Source organism: Histoplasma capsulatum (genome assembly GCF_000150115.1).
Source record: "Histoplasma capsulatum G186AR genomic scaffold supercont2.5, whole genome shotgun sequence".
NCBI classification, from domain to species: domain Eukaryota; kingdom Fungi; phylum Ascomycota; class Eurotiomycetes; order Onygenales; family Ajellomycetaceae; genus Histoplasma; species Histoplasma capsulatum.
In genome coordinates, this window is record NW_025544805.1 from 1,000,122 (window position 1) to 1,012,961 (window position 12,840).

The following is a 12,840-nucleotide window of genomic DNA, read 5'->3' on the forward strand; positions in this document are numbered from 1 at the left end:
TCCATCGAACAACTTTGGATTCGAGTGGCTAAAAAGGGTATTTAGCAAACTGATAAACCTGACAAACCTGACTCTCTTTCATTATCGGCAAACCGTTGCGCAATGTTTCAAACCCATCTTGCTACCCTGCCTGACAACGTCCAACCTGATGGTTCTGGATTGAATCGTTGTACCACACTACTCCCTCGAAAGTTCACTCTCGTGACTACTCCGCAGATCGGCAAACAATATATTTGACCGGAATCCTTTCTTCGCCTTTGGTTTAAGTGAATCTTCGTCTTTGCAATGCTTAAATGCAAGGGAAGCCTTTCTCTATGGAGAACCTAACAACCTTGCCATCAATCACACGCGTCATTCTCCGCCACTTTCTAACTCTTTTCGGCCCAATACTACCGCGCGGCCCTTCGATCGGTGAACCGTTCGTGTTTCTATTTCAAAGAATTTCGTGGTTAGAATCCAATGCCTTGGCCAACTTGACAAAGGACAGCCACAAATGAGCTTTCTCACTGACAGCACCTCCATTCCAGTACGAAAGCCAGGTGCCTTTTTGTACGTAATGGCCGCGCGTCATCATGGAGCAAATACCACGAGACTCTATCTCAACAGTCTGGAGTTGTCGGTCAAAAGAATCCCAGCTTGAGCTCGAAGCGCAGTGAGAACTTATGATTCAAGAACTGTGGCCGCTTTAACATCGGCCCGGGTCAACTGGTGGCTTGATATTTGGTGGCTGTATTCTTCGTCCGATTGCTGCTTTAGCCCTTTCAAGACTCTACTAGACTTCCATTTGTTGTTGATTGGGGACTTGCAGCCATCAGAAGTCGAAGTTCCTGAGCTATCATTCAACCAGCTACACATGGGGTCGACCAAATGCGTCCTTCTCACTATGCGGTGTACAAATTGTCATGCCCTGATTTCCCCTCAACCAATTTGCATAAGTTCAAGATCATATGAATCCAGGAGAAGAGGTTTACCTCCTGAAGTCGAAGCGAACGTGGTATTAACTTTTCCAGTTGTTTGCAGAGCAGAGGATCCTCTCTTTCACGGATTGTATACAAGTCGTCGGGCCATAACTCTTCAGGGCTGAAATCCAACACGAAATGCAAAGTCATCACCGCTTATATTTCGTGGAAGCAGATCACCAATCACCATAGGAAATTCCATGTTGCGCAAATGACTGGGCTAGTCTCGCAAACTCTGGCCTCCCAGCAGCGGTAACATGAGATTTGTGGACAGTACCTCCTTCTAGAGCTCCACACAACTTCTATTCCAAACTATGTTCCTGGGTATTGTTGATCGTAAGCCAGCCAATGATATCAAGGCCCAGCCACTCCCCTACCACCATGCCCTCAATCAGATAGCCATGCACACTTCACATCTGGCAATGAAGGGATCCATCGCTCATGCATTACTTTCAACCCGCAAATGTGGCCAGTGAGGTTGTGTAAAATGATAGCCACCATGTGGAATTGTAAGTGGTAGTAGTCTTGACTAAATAGGCCAGAGACTGCCTAGGTGATGCATACCAATTTGTGAACATAGATATTTATCCTGAAAGCGCGCTTTAAAAACATAGCCATATATATGACCTCCGGTAAACAACAGCCCCTGCAAACCCAAAACCAGAAGAGAGGCGAGATCCGTGGAAAAAGGAAACTAGTATGCACGTCCATTGTGCATGGGTGGTGGTAGATTAGGTGAGATCCCCCCTGATAGAGGGGGAAAAGTCACCATCATTCCCAAGGGCAGAACGTTACATTTTCGGCGCAGCGAGGTCCGCGCTAGTTCCGAGCATTCAATGAGAATAGAAATGGTAATCATCACTTGGGAAATGAGTTGGTTTATACAGTGCAGGGTTGCACAAACTGCGTTTCTTGGTCCAATTAGCCTTAGATAAGCTCCCGGATGATGGCGGGTCACATTGAAGCTGCCCATGTTTCTCCTGATAGAAGGTAAATGGGCAACTAGAGAGAAAGAATGAGGCGATATTTTGTCCGTGCGATGGGGGGTCTTCCGGGATACGGAAACAGATTATCAGATGGAATTCCTAAATGAAAAGAAAGGTGCATCTGAACAGAATGCGCCTAGAAACAGTTATCCAGGAATGGGAAAAACCATTTTCGTATAAAAAAAAATTTTTTTTTTTTTTTCACATGTTGTTTTTATACGCAGGCTTGGTGGAAATTGGAAGTAAACCCGTCTCAGTTCTGAGCAGATAAATCTCCAAATAAAAAAAATTAGATGGTCTTCCGAACATATATGCTTCTCACGTTTGCGGGTATTCTCATTTGCTTTTGTGCTCAGTCCTTCATCCTGAGCCCAGATGGAACGAATTCCACCACATTGACATTGCCTCAAGTAAGCTGCGAAGTGTCATGCGTGGTATTAGATACAACAAAATGGTGCATAGTTATTATATATACAAATGAAATGAAGTTGCTTGTATGCAAAGCAAAAAACTCGATGTCCATCAAGCGCTTCGTCCCCTAAGGAGTCCTTCCGGTTAAAACTCTGCAGTTAAATACTCGACCGGCACCTCGGGTAGCTTATCGTATCCATCCAGAAGAATAACCCCCATCCCTCCTGACAAATGCGTCTGGATATGGCAGTGTAGAAGGAAAGCTCCTGGGTTCGTCACTTGATACCGAACAACCACCCAGGACGGATCTTGAGCTGATCCAGGGGGTGATGTAAAGCCATCGGCCAATGGTGGCGTTTCCAAGTTGAAGAACTGAGGAACCTCTTTGATGGCATCGTCAACAGTTTCCCAATGGAAGGGTCCTTGCCCCCTACCGATCACGTACATTTTGTGCGAATGCTTGTGTATGGGGTGCGGAGGATTGAAATTTCCGCCGGTCACTAGAACTAGATCCACCCACGTACCATTCTTGGTTGGGAATGTCAGACCTTTATTCGTTGCCAATGGCCCGTGAGAATCGAAGAGAACTGGTTCGATGTCTCTAGAGGTGTTCAGGGAAGCTTTCCCGCTGATAGACCATCGAAAGGCCGCGCCGGCAAATCCGATATTGAATTTGTAAGTTGTGTCAGCCTTTGCAGCAGGTTTGGATGGGGGAAACGGAGTGAATTTGGTTTCGTCGAAAGCCACGAAATCTGTTGTCAGGTTAACCCCATTGTAGCCGATGGTGGGTTTACTTGGCTCGCTGGGAGCGCCCTCCTGTTGGCCTGCATATCGAAGGGTTGCAAATCCGCTAAAGAGCTGGTTACTTTCGACATTGGCAACGCGTATCGTGTAGTCTTTACGCGGTTTGTTGAGCTTCACCAGCGCTGAAACTCTACTACCATTGGGGACAGGGGCGCCATCAACAAGAATGGGATCGATGTAAAATCCGTCATAAGCGTATATCCACATTTTATGCTCATCGACGCTTACCATGAACCGGGCAATTGTTGATGAGCTTATAAAATTGAGGCTTATCCACTCGTCATCTGGATCGACGGTAATGATTTCACGTGGTCCTTCATGCGGCTTGCAATTATAGTAGAGATCTTTGGGGACTTTACTGCGATCAATAGGGAAATCACCCACGACGGCAGGGATATAAAAAGGAAGACAACTTTAATAAAAGTCAGTATTTCCAATATGCGAAACAAGTTGGTTGTGAGAAACAAACCCTTTGTCCGTTAGATTCTCGTCTTTCAGAAGATTTCTTTGATCCGGTCTGGTCAGCTTATTCAATTCGTCTTGTGTCTTGCATATAACCGATCCCTTCCCATTGATCAAAACGCTATCAGTGCAGAAGTTGTCGATCCCTGAATCCAGAGAGACCTGGAGATATTCCTTAGACGTCATATGATGCCAATCGGACACAAATATCGTCTTTGGGTTCAACATAGCTTTCCTCATCCTCTCAACTTCTTCTTCCGAATCGGAAATTTTGTGGAAGGGTGCAGGTCGGTCATCTTTTGGACTAATCACAATCGCGCCAAATAGACCATCCGACAACTGGCCGTTGGCATGGCCGTGGTACCAGTAAGTGCCATAATCGACTGCGTTCCAACGGTAGATGAAAGTTTTTCCTGGTTGAATAGCCCTCTGGGAAACATCGGGCACTCCGTCTGACCACGGGGTTCCATGCTGGGATATGCCGTGGAAATGGATGGATGTTTCAAAAGGAAGACTGTTTTTAACGACGATTTCAACCTCATCTCCCTCGGCGATATTGAGTTGAGGCCCGGGGAATTGGTTATTGACGAGAATCACTTCTCGTTCCACTCCATCAGGAGATGCATTTCCCCAGGTGAGCTCGAGTTCGAAATGCCGGACATGAACATAACGTGGCCGACACTGCCCAGCGGAGACCGCTTGGAGCAAGTAGTTAAGCGCTATAAACAACAAAGGTAAAGACAGAAACATCGTCTCAACTAAGCTGAGCGAAAACAAATGAAACTATATAGACGAAGTCATGGGGAAAAAAAGACACTTCTCTTGAAAAAAGCTGAAGGAGCGGGTCAGCCAGTACTTGTAGTAACGGCGCGGGGGAAAAGAAATCAGAAAATACTAGCCGCTCTCACCGTTTGATGCAAGGCCCCCAAATAACAATAACCCTAGGGCGGCTGGATCCCTTTTAATAAGCCCTTTGAATACTTGCAGGGCTAGCTAGGCACAAGTAAAGCATTCCAGATGCAAGAATGCTCGTATCGTGCGTGTATTATCTGAAGTCAGAAGGGGGACCCGGACCTGGTCCTCAAACCCCACAGCCTTCTACCGTCCGTTAGGCCAGAAAGAAACGAGAATACGTCTGGAGAGCGACCCAGTTTTGCCGTACTGGGGCCAGCACCAGCTTGACACGCTGTTCCCACTGCGTATACACCGAGCGCTGAGCGGAGATCATGCCACCAATTAAACGTGAGATTAACGCACGGCCGGTGGATCTTGAAATTAAAATTCATTTCCTGGCCTGGTTGAGTTCATGGCCCCCGGTTGAGTTCACGAGACCATGTCGCTCCAGCTAAAGAGGAGCGTCCTCCGGAAGTTTGCAGGTTGATGTGGGAGAGAATAAGGACGACAAGGGCGGTCGCTATTTGATTGACAGAAAAACAGATATATCGATGATGAGGATGTTTATCTTGTCTTTCACGCGTACTTTGTATGCGACAACATTTCTGCTGATGTCCAAGCGCAGCTAGATCGGATATATCCATGCTGACACTTGCTGATGTTGCATCGCATCGTGGACTGGATACCGATTGGCTATGGAAATGCTCCGGCTATGGATGGCCATCACACCGTATCATACAGATCGTAAAAATGATCACCACAGAGCAGTCTTGTGAATCTTTGGGATTTGATTGAAGAAGAGCAAAGCTGATCCCAGACTGTGCGCCTTAGTGCCGTGTCAAGATTCCAACCGAAGGGATGTTCGGGCTGTGTACGAAGGAAGAACAGGTGCGTATGCAGTAGTAAGCGATAAGCGGCTGATTGATCAGTGATCCCTGACCCGCGACTCCACAGCCTGCCGGCCCCACAGCTTGGCAAGGCAGTCAACATTAGACACCCAGCACAAAGGATGCACATCATAAACAGCACACAGAGAGACGGAGAGAAAGTGTGTGTATGTGTCTGAGTGAGTGAGGAGGGAGGAGTTGAAAGAATAAAATGAACCGTCCAATGGGTTGATTACAGTTCAATTCTCGACAATACATCTTTCTTTTTTTTATCAAGGAAGTTAAAGATTCCGCGATAGCCTTCGCTTTCTACCCACGTCTCCCGGTGACAACGTATAATTTGTACAGAAACGAGGAATTGGTCTCTTGGACGTTCTTCATGGCCAATCTCTCCAGCCGAACAATTTGGTCCATCGGAAGTGCATCGCTGCTTGGACCAGCCTCGGAGGAGGCTGCTTGCAGGACATGTGAGATAACCTTCACATAATTTACGTTCAACACGGCTTTATATTCGGGTTCATCAAGGAACAAAATGTCCTCGGTGCAATCTTTGAGGCCGCATTTTTTGAAATGAGAGTACAGCTCCGTGACGCTCCTATTTCGATTCGAAGGGTTGAAAAAGCATTATATCAGCGTGCGAAATGCGGAGATATCAATGTACCTTCAGACCGCGGATGACTCACTTGCCAGATTTCCCATAATTGCTAATGACTTCTATGAATTTCTCCAAGTATCTCTTTGCATCGTCCACGTTACAACCGGGCGTACCAGGCACGATAGAAGAGGCAAACGGTGCAATATCTGTCCATTGTAAGTACCCTCCTGGCCCTGAATGTTTTAATTAGTTTCAAGGAAGACTACATCGGGACAATTTACGGTGGAATCTCACGGAGAATGTTCCCAAGGTTGCGAATTGCACGCTCCCATTCATCGGCCTTCAGACCCATGACCAAGAGCCGGACGTGAACAACGTCGTACTGCCGTAGGAACTCGACGGGAAATGGTGCCAAGATATCCTGAACATGGTAGTTTATATCTGACGGGAAGCGTGCACTATCCGGGAGTTGTTCCAGCGAGATGTCAAATCCATCAAGCCTGCATGTTTTCGGGAGTTCTTTCGCTAGGTCTCGTAACCAGGCACTATATAATACCAGCGATAGATCAGCACTCCCCACTTCGAACCCTGGAGACTATACTGGGAATTTATCATGCCCTGTCCCCGTTCCAATATCCGCTATACGCATATGGTCATGCCGGGGAATTTCGGGGTGCAGCAGAAAACCCAAATGTGCCTGGAAAGCTTTATGTTGATTATCAAGCCTGAAATCTATCAGCTTATATGGCCGGCAATTCAAGGAATGGGGGAGCAAACCTTTCACTTTCTGTGCTTGTTCTTAATAGGAGATAGCTCGCAGGTTCCTCATATAAATCCATTGTTTAGGAATAAGTTCCTGAGGTTCTATATTTAGTCATGAAGGTTGATATAGTGAAGTATTGGAGGAACTTATACAGTAGAAGGTTATCAAAAAGGAAGCAAAAGGAAAAACCAAAGGGTATTATTGATATCCGCCAGCAGAACGGTTCGGGATTCGAAAATGTCGACTAGCCTGCTTTCGGCCCAGACCCGAAATTGCGCTTAACAAGCTGCATTGGCATGATGTCCATCTGATTCATGTCCTGGATTTTGAAAGGCGGTGATGTATGTAATAATAGAATCCTCCGTTAAATCCGCGGGATAGGATTGTCATATGGAAACTGAGCAGTGTTTCCAATAAAGCCTTCCTTGTATGCAGATGTACTGGACATGTACTGTACGCAGAACAAAGGAAGAATAGCTTGCAGGGGCTGTCCACAGCGCATAACCGGCTATCCCAATTTTGAAACCGCAAAACTGCTATGCACTATTGGCAAAGGCCACCTCCGCAGTTCGTCGTAAGAAATTTTCTTTGGCATCGGTGTGATGGAGACAATACCGAGATTTGGACTAGGTGTAGGTCCAAACGTGCAGAGCAGGATCGCTCTGTTTTCGCTAAATCCAAACTGCAATTCAGATTGGATATTGATTTTAACTTGGTAATCCCAAAAACCAAATTGCAGGTCTGTTAATCTTGCCAGTTGAAGAAATTTTGAACGAAGAAAGAAATCAAACAATGAACAATTTGAAGAGTATTGATAACCCAAGTTCTTCATCCCAAACACGTAGTGGCCTGGAGGGTATATCAAAAAAGCCCCTGCTAAGCGCTCATACTCAGCTCTTGAACAAACTAAGGCCCACTTATTATTTGCAATGAATATGTTGAAAGTGGCAAAAAAGTCGCAAAGATTGACACCGGATAGACCCGATGTTAAGAAGAGACATCAAAAATTCATGGGGCGTCATACGGTGAGGGCTCGGCTCAGGAACTTAGCCGCCAGGGGTCTGAAGCTGCCATATAGCTCACTTAATAGAAAGAAGTTGAAAGCCAACGAGAGTGGGTTCAGTGGAGGGGCAACAATTGTTGTATGACTGGCGGGTTGATTTTCATACTACGTAAAACTAAAGTCCCTGCGCCTCGAGAAAAAGCTAGATTCCGCTGGTAATCGGGCTTAGTCGATACTCGGGTTAGTTCTACGGCGTATGCTGGAGACAAATCTCCACACTTGGGGATTTGCAGGGATGCAGTGCTTTTCTTTTCCCAGAGAAGAATAGCTCGAAGATTCTCCAACATAACCCCTAGTTGACCGCAATGATATTCGTCTTTATTTATATAGGGGTGTGATTTTCGCGATATCATTTGGTTGGAAAGGTGTGCATGCTTCCTCTTCAGGATTGGAGGATTGATGTCAGATATGTAATCCACCTTTATGGTAAGTCATGTCGAGATACCGAAGGTCCTTGGTGTTACACACGTCTCACTCTGGAGATAGGAACTGAGTCTGGTCTGTCATCGTGTAAACGAAGGAGTTTGGCCAACCCTCATATTCTGGGCCCGGAACACGGAGTTTGAACACTGGAAATGATATCGATCGTGCTCCATCGCAAGGCAATTAATTGCTATTGTGGACTCTGTAGTTTTTATTGGAAAGACCCATTGACGTGGAGAGAAATGCGGGGACCACAGAGACATTGTTTTGGGACGAAGCCTCGGGATGCATAATAGGTTGATGACATAGGCCTTGCGGAACTATCTAATACCCAATACGAAACATACATTATAGGCGCTCTTTGCAGAGATGACCATGTGTTTTATCGAGTCTTAAAAAAAATAAAGAAAAAGAAAATCTTGGAAGAGACTGGAACTGTATATAAGAGGATCCACCCAGCACCAGCAGAAAGGGAGAAAAAGCGTAAAAAAAACCTTTTGTATACTGCTTGATCCGTATGTAAAGTTGCTGTACGTGGATACATTAATTAAATCCATATTTCTTTTCTTTATAGTTATATATATGCAGATAAAAGGAAACGGAAATACAAAGGGGGTCTCCATTCGGGTTGGAAATGATGACCCCCTCCCCAAGGATAAATTCCCCCCTACCGAGCCCAATGCATTTGAAATTGTGTTGGCTCATTCCTCGTGGTATCAGGCTGTGCCAATGGGCCATTCGTGCTAGTGCTTGGAACGTTAGGGTAGGAATTCGCGGGCTGGCGGTGCGATGACGATGAGGAGGATGGGACCCTGGTAGATTCGCTTGAGTTTTTGACTGCTGTCATTTGGTCCAATCCGCCTAGTTCTGGGAGTTCGACCGCGTCGATGATATTGTCTGTGGAGCTGGAAATCGTTTGTAAAGTTTGTGTATGCTTAAGAACAGTGGTCCCCGGCTTTTGTCTGCCAATGCTTCGTGCTGTTCCTCCTCCTATGGTGGGCGGAATATCGTAGCTGCGATCGTGTATTTGGCTGCCATTAGATGCACTCTCGGTTTGGATGTCTCCTTCTAGCAGGTGGCGTCGTGTAATGAAATATAATATGGAGTCAACCCAGCCCGAGCACATCAATAAAGTCCCCGTAGCATAGAAATATGTCATTCCTGGGCTCCGTCCGTTCATTAGACTCATTCGACCAGCGGCGATCGGAAGGGAGATGACAATATAGGCGATTGGATACAAGAACATAACTTTTAGCACCCTATTGAATTTGGGCCGTTTCGTGCCGTTTACCCTGAGATCCTTCGACGATTTTAAGCGTCGGCGGACAATGAAGAATAGAGTTGGGTAGATGATGATGATACCGATTTCGGCAACAAAAATCCAGAAGTAATGTAAATACAGACGCTCCTCTCCATACTGGTTATCAATCCAGCACTAGATGGAACTGTTAGCAAATCAGGACCCGACAAAAACAAACGATGGGAAGGAAATCTTACCCAAGCACCAGTCGGTGCATAAATGTGTATCCCGCGAAGGGCTGGACCAATGAGAGTGACAACTATAGAAAATATCCAGACCCCAATGACAGATCCCACAAACACGCCGTGTCCCAGAGTTTTTCTTGTGACCACGTTTACGAAAGTATGGACAGCGATGGCAAGGACAAACATGCCACTGGCGATATTTCCAACATTGATCAACCAACCCTGAGCAAAACATGCCGGAGAATAAGTTGATACCATGTCCTTGATGAGCCAGTAAGGAGAGACCATGTTGGCCAATGCTTGATGTAGATCCGCGATTAAAAGGTTGTATATCAGGACAATGAATTGGTTTCTCCCCGGATATCTCGTGTAGTACCGTCGCCAAAAGATGAGGCGATAGGTAAGCCATGCCACCAAGGCACCTGTGGTTATGACCGAAAATAGACTGAGCGTGAAGAGGGCGATCATTCCTCTCCGATTCGCGTCCGGTATAGGATGGATGACTTGTGGCCCCGGTGCATTGCGGCGCTGCAGCTCCATGCCAGACATGCTGGATGTTTCAGCTGCGCGCAGAGGTCCGAAACCGCAATGTATGTGGGATTATATCCTGTCGGCTCCGAATAACACAGCCATCTATCGATGTATCGAGGGAATTGGAGGAGTTATCAAATAGCCAACTTGATAGTGAATTGGTCCATGCATTTTTACGAAGTGTTTGTTGACGGGAGGAGGGACAGGGAGTGTATAAATTGACGGCAATTAGTGCTTGTTCGACCATTTGGAGGGCTGTGAGAAGTGTCGTGGAGGCTGTTGAAATGTGAAACTGAAAGAAAAATCTGGGGTAGATGGCGTTCGTCAAGCGATCGGTTAAACCTTAAAACCTCATGGGAGTTAAAAGGAGCACGTATTCATGGTTGAGGTGAGGCATATGAAGAAGCGGCATGCTGCAGGCTGTCAGCTCCATGGTCAGCGCCCGTCAGCGAGCCTGCCAGTAACGATCCTGCCAGTAGCGATCCAAGACAGCCCAAGAGCGGAAAGCATTCGTGCCAAGCCGGGCTATATAAGAGTGCCAGGAAGCACGAAAGATTCGAGTCGCTTCTGCGCGCCATAGGACCATAGATCGAAGTTGCCAAGAAAAGAAAACTTGAAGTTGACAATCAGACCTCCTATGCACAGCATCCATGATGGAGACATTTACCAACCCCTTTCCCCTATGCCGATGCCGGGCCATCCCGCCAGTCCAAAGTGTGGTATGCACTCGGCACCGGTCTGCTCTCCGGAGGACAATTATTCCTGCGGGGATTCTTCCAGCGGAAGCAAAGTTAGCTCCAGAAATGGCACAAGGGGCTTTAGGAGACTAGCAGGCGAAAGCGAAGTTTGAAGGTTTTAGCAATCAGTCCGGCGTCCAGTTACGCTAGTGTTCTCGATGGATGGCCTAAACATCCCGGTGCCGATTGTTAGCTTCCACCAACTGGTTGTAGAATCAACCATTATGAGGCGGGGCATCAGGGGTTGATAAGGGAGCTTCCTCCTGGTTCCCGTCGGTGGTGATCAGTGGAGACCAGGTCTGGAGATTGTTGCGTGCAACAAGAGCCACGAGTTAAGCATGATATTGATAACCATTTCAGCTCTCCTATTTAGCAGAAAAAAGATATAGGCGTAAACGATAAATAAATAAAAAATAAAGAATCAACAATTGGTTTGGTGTATCTTCCCTCCCCATCTTGGACTGTTCCTTGAACGCCAAGAATATCCGTCCGACTTCACTTAAGCTAAGATAACCATTTGATCGCTTGAAGAGTTGATAGACTTGCGGAGCAAGGACAGAGATATCGATTGAATTACTGTTTCTGGAATATTGCAACAGCCACCACCAAGGGATGTGTGGGCAACCAACCGCTGCACAGAGACATTCACATGCTAGATGGCACACACCAACGCATAATCAAATAACGGTTGCATGTTTTTATTCTGCGGGGCAAGCTTCCAAATCCTCTTCCAGGAAGCCATTGTGGCGTTCGAGGGGAGAATGAGTTTGAACCAGATGATGAAATATTTCTGTGATACGCATCGTAAAAGGCAATTCCATCGAAATCCAGGAGACAGCCACACTTGACCATGGCGAGCTGGGGCAGTACCTGGATCCCGAAGGTAATTTGGTCGATAATGAGGTTCCTTGAAAATATGTGGAGATGGACACCGGCGCTGTGGTTCAACTTGGTGGACGACTTCCTCCACACCTAACAGGGAAAACCCTTGCGCCCCTAAGAAACGGACTGAAATTATTGCACCCTGATTGCAATGAGTGTACGCTGCTATAACACGAGTGTATAACGCTAGTGTCTGATCAACAGGGTTCTCTGCGCTCAGTCCTGAGTTCTGACTCCTGAGTCGACAGAAGCCGGCGGCGAAACCAATGTAATCATCTTCGAGCTATCTTCTGTGTTTGGGACTGTGCTTTCCTGCGTACACCTCCTTCCATGAGGAGGATTCTGACTCCAGACATCTTTCCATTTCCCCTCGATCGAAATAAAATCTCCATGGAGATATTGTGTCATATGGAAGGAAAGTTTTTCTGTTGTGTTTTGCAACTCGAAAAGGCGCCCCAAAAGTAAATTCGAGAGTCCAAGCTTGGGCAATGAACTTAAGCGAAGTCCCATGAACAATGAAAAAGCCAAAACAGCCACCTGTGATAAGATTTTAGTACGAACCAGGACAGCTTTTAACTGGCTGGTTAATACCGCTAAGCTCTCGTCTGTCCAATGTCAGCACAAGAAAAAGGATGACCTTTGAAAATCTTGGCCATTGGATTAGGTTGACGACCACGCTATCTTTCATAGTGGCCCCTAAAGGATGAGCTCCCACAAGCAGGCTGAAGGACTTCACAGGGCCGCATTGGCGTGGAAATCCTTCAACTCGGCGAGCAAGCGCTGCCAAGCGGATAAGAGCTGGCCTGGCCTTTCTCAGTCCATCCCCATTTTCCCACTGTCAGTGCTCCACTGTGTGCGGGTCATATCCCGAACTTCCATCATCTTCCTTCAAATCCCGCCGCTCTTCCCTTCATCAAGGCGGTCAAACCAGATTTTCAGAACCGCTGGACCAATTTGT

The 12,840-nt window shown here is 46.6% G+C and overlaps 5 protein-coding genes across 5 annotated transcripts; all 5 read right to left on the reverse strand.

Moving 5' to 3' along the window:
• Nucleotides 1-351: 351 nt before the first annotated feature.
• Nucleotides 352-1,109, reverse strand: HCBG_04286 (uncharacterized protein; the record flags this gene model as incomplete). The annotated part of the gene is made up of 3 exons (XM_045431335.1): nucleotides 352-428; nucleotides 508-607; nucleotides 972-1,109. 3 exons carry the CDS (start codon nucleotides 1,107-1,109, stop codon nucleotides 352-354), a joined length of 315 nt encoding a protein of 104 aa, XP_045287888.1.
• A 1,248-nt stretch (nucleotides 1,110-2,357) lies between these two features.
• On the reverse strand, nucleotides 2,358-4,372 carry HCBG_04287 (laccase TilA; the record flags this gene model as incomplete). The annotated part of the gene is made up of 2 exons (XM_045431336.1): nucleotides 2,358-3,572; nucleotides 3,630-4,372. The coding sequence occupies 2 exons, from the start codon at nucleotides 4,370-4,372 to the stop codon at nucleotides 2,501-2,503; spliced, it is 1,815 nt and encodes a 604-aa protein (XP_045287889.1).
• A 1,340-nt stretch (nucleotides 4,373-5,712) lies between these two features.
• On the reverse strand, nucleotides 5,713-6,837 carry HCBG_04288 (uncharacterized protein; the record flags this gene model as incomplete). The annotated part of the gene is made up of 4 exons (XM_045431337.1): nucleotides 5,713-5,998; nucleotides 6,087-6,231; nucleotides 6,293-6,543; nucleotides 6,776-6,837. The coding sequence occupies 4 exons, from the start codon at nucleotides 6,835-6,837 to the stop codon at nucleotides 5,713-5,715; spliced, it is 744 nt and encodes a 247-aa protein (XP_045287890.1).
• A 2,077-nt stretch (nucleotides 6,838-8,914) lies between these two features.
• On the reverse strand, nucleotides 8,915-10,281 carry HCBG_04289 (uncharacterized protein; the record flags this gene model as incomplete). Its single annotated transcript, XM_045431338.1, has 2 exons — nucleotides 8,915-9,682; nucleotides 9,745-10,281. The coding sequence occupies 2 exons, from the start codon at nucleotides 10,279-10,281 to the stop codon at nucleotides 8,915-8,917; spliced, it is 1,305 nt and encodes a 434-aa protein (XP_045287891.1).
• A 934-nt stretch (nucleotides 10,282-11,215) lies between these two features.
• Nucleotides 11,216-12,570, reverse strand: HCBG_04290 (uncharacterized protein; the record flags this gene model as incomplete). Its single annotated transcript, XM_045431339.1, has 4 exons — nucleotides 11,216-11,299; nucleotides 11,668-12,165; nucleotides 12,205-12,419; nucleotides 12,444-12,570. 4 exons carry the CDS (start codon nucleotides 12,568-12,570, stop codon nucleotides 11,216-11,218), a joined length of 924 nt encoding a protein of 307 aa, XP_045287892.1.
• Nucleotides 12,571-12,840: the final 270 nt, after the last annotated feature.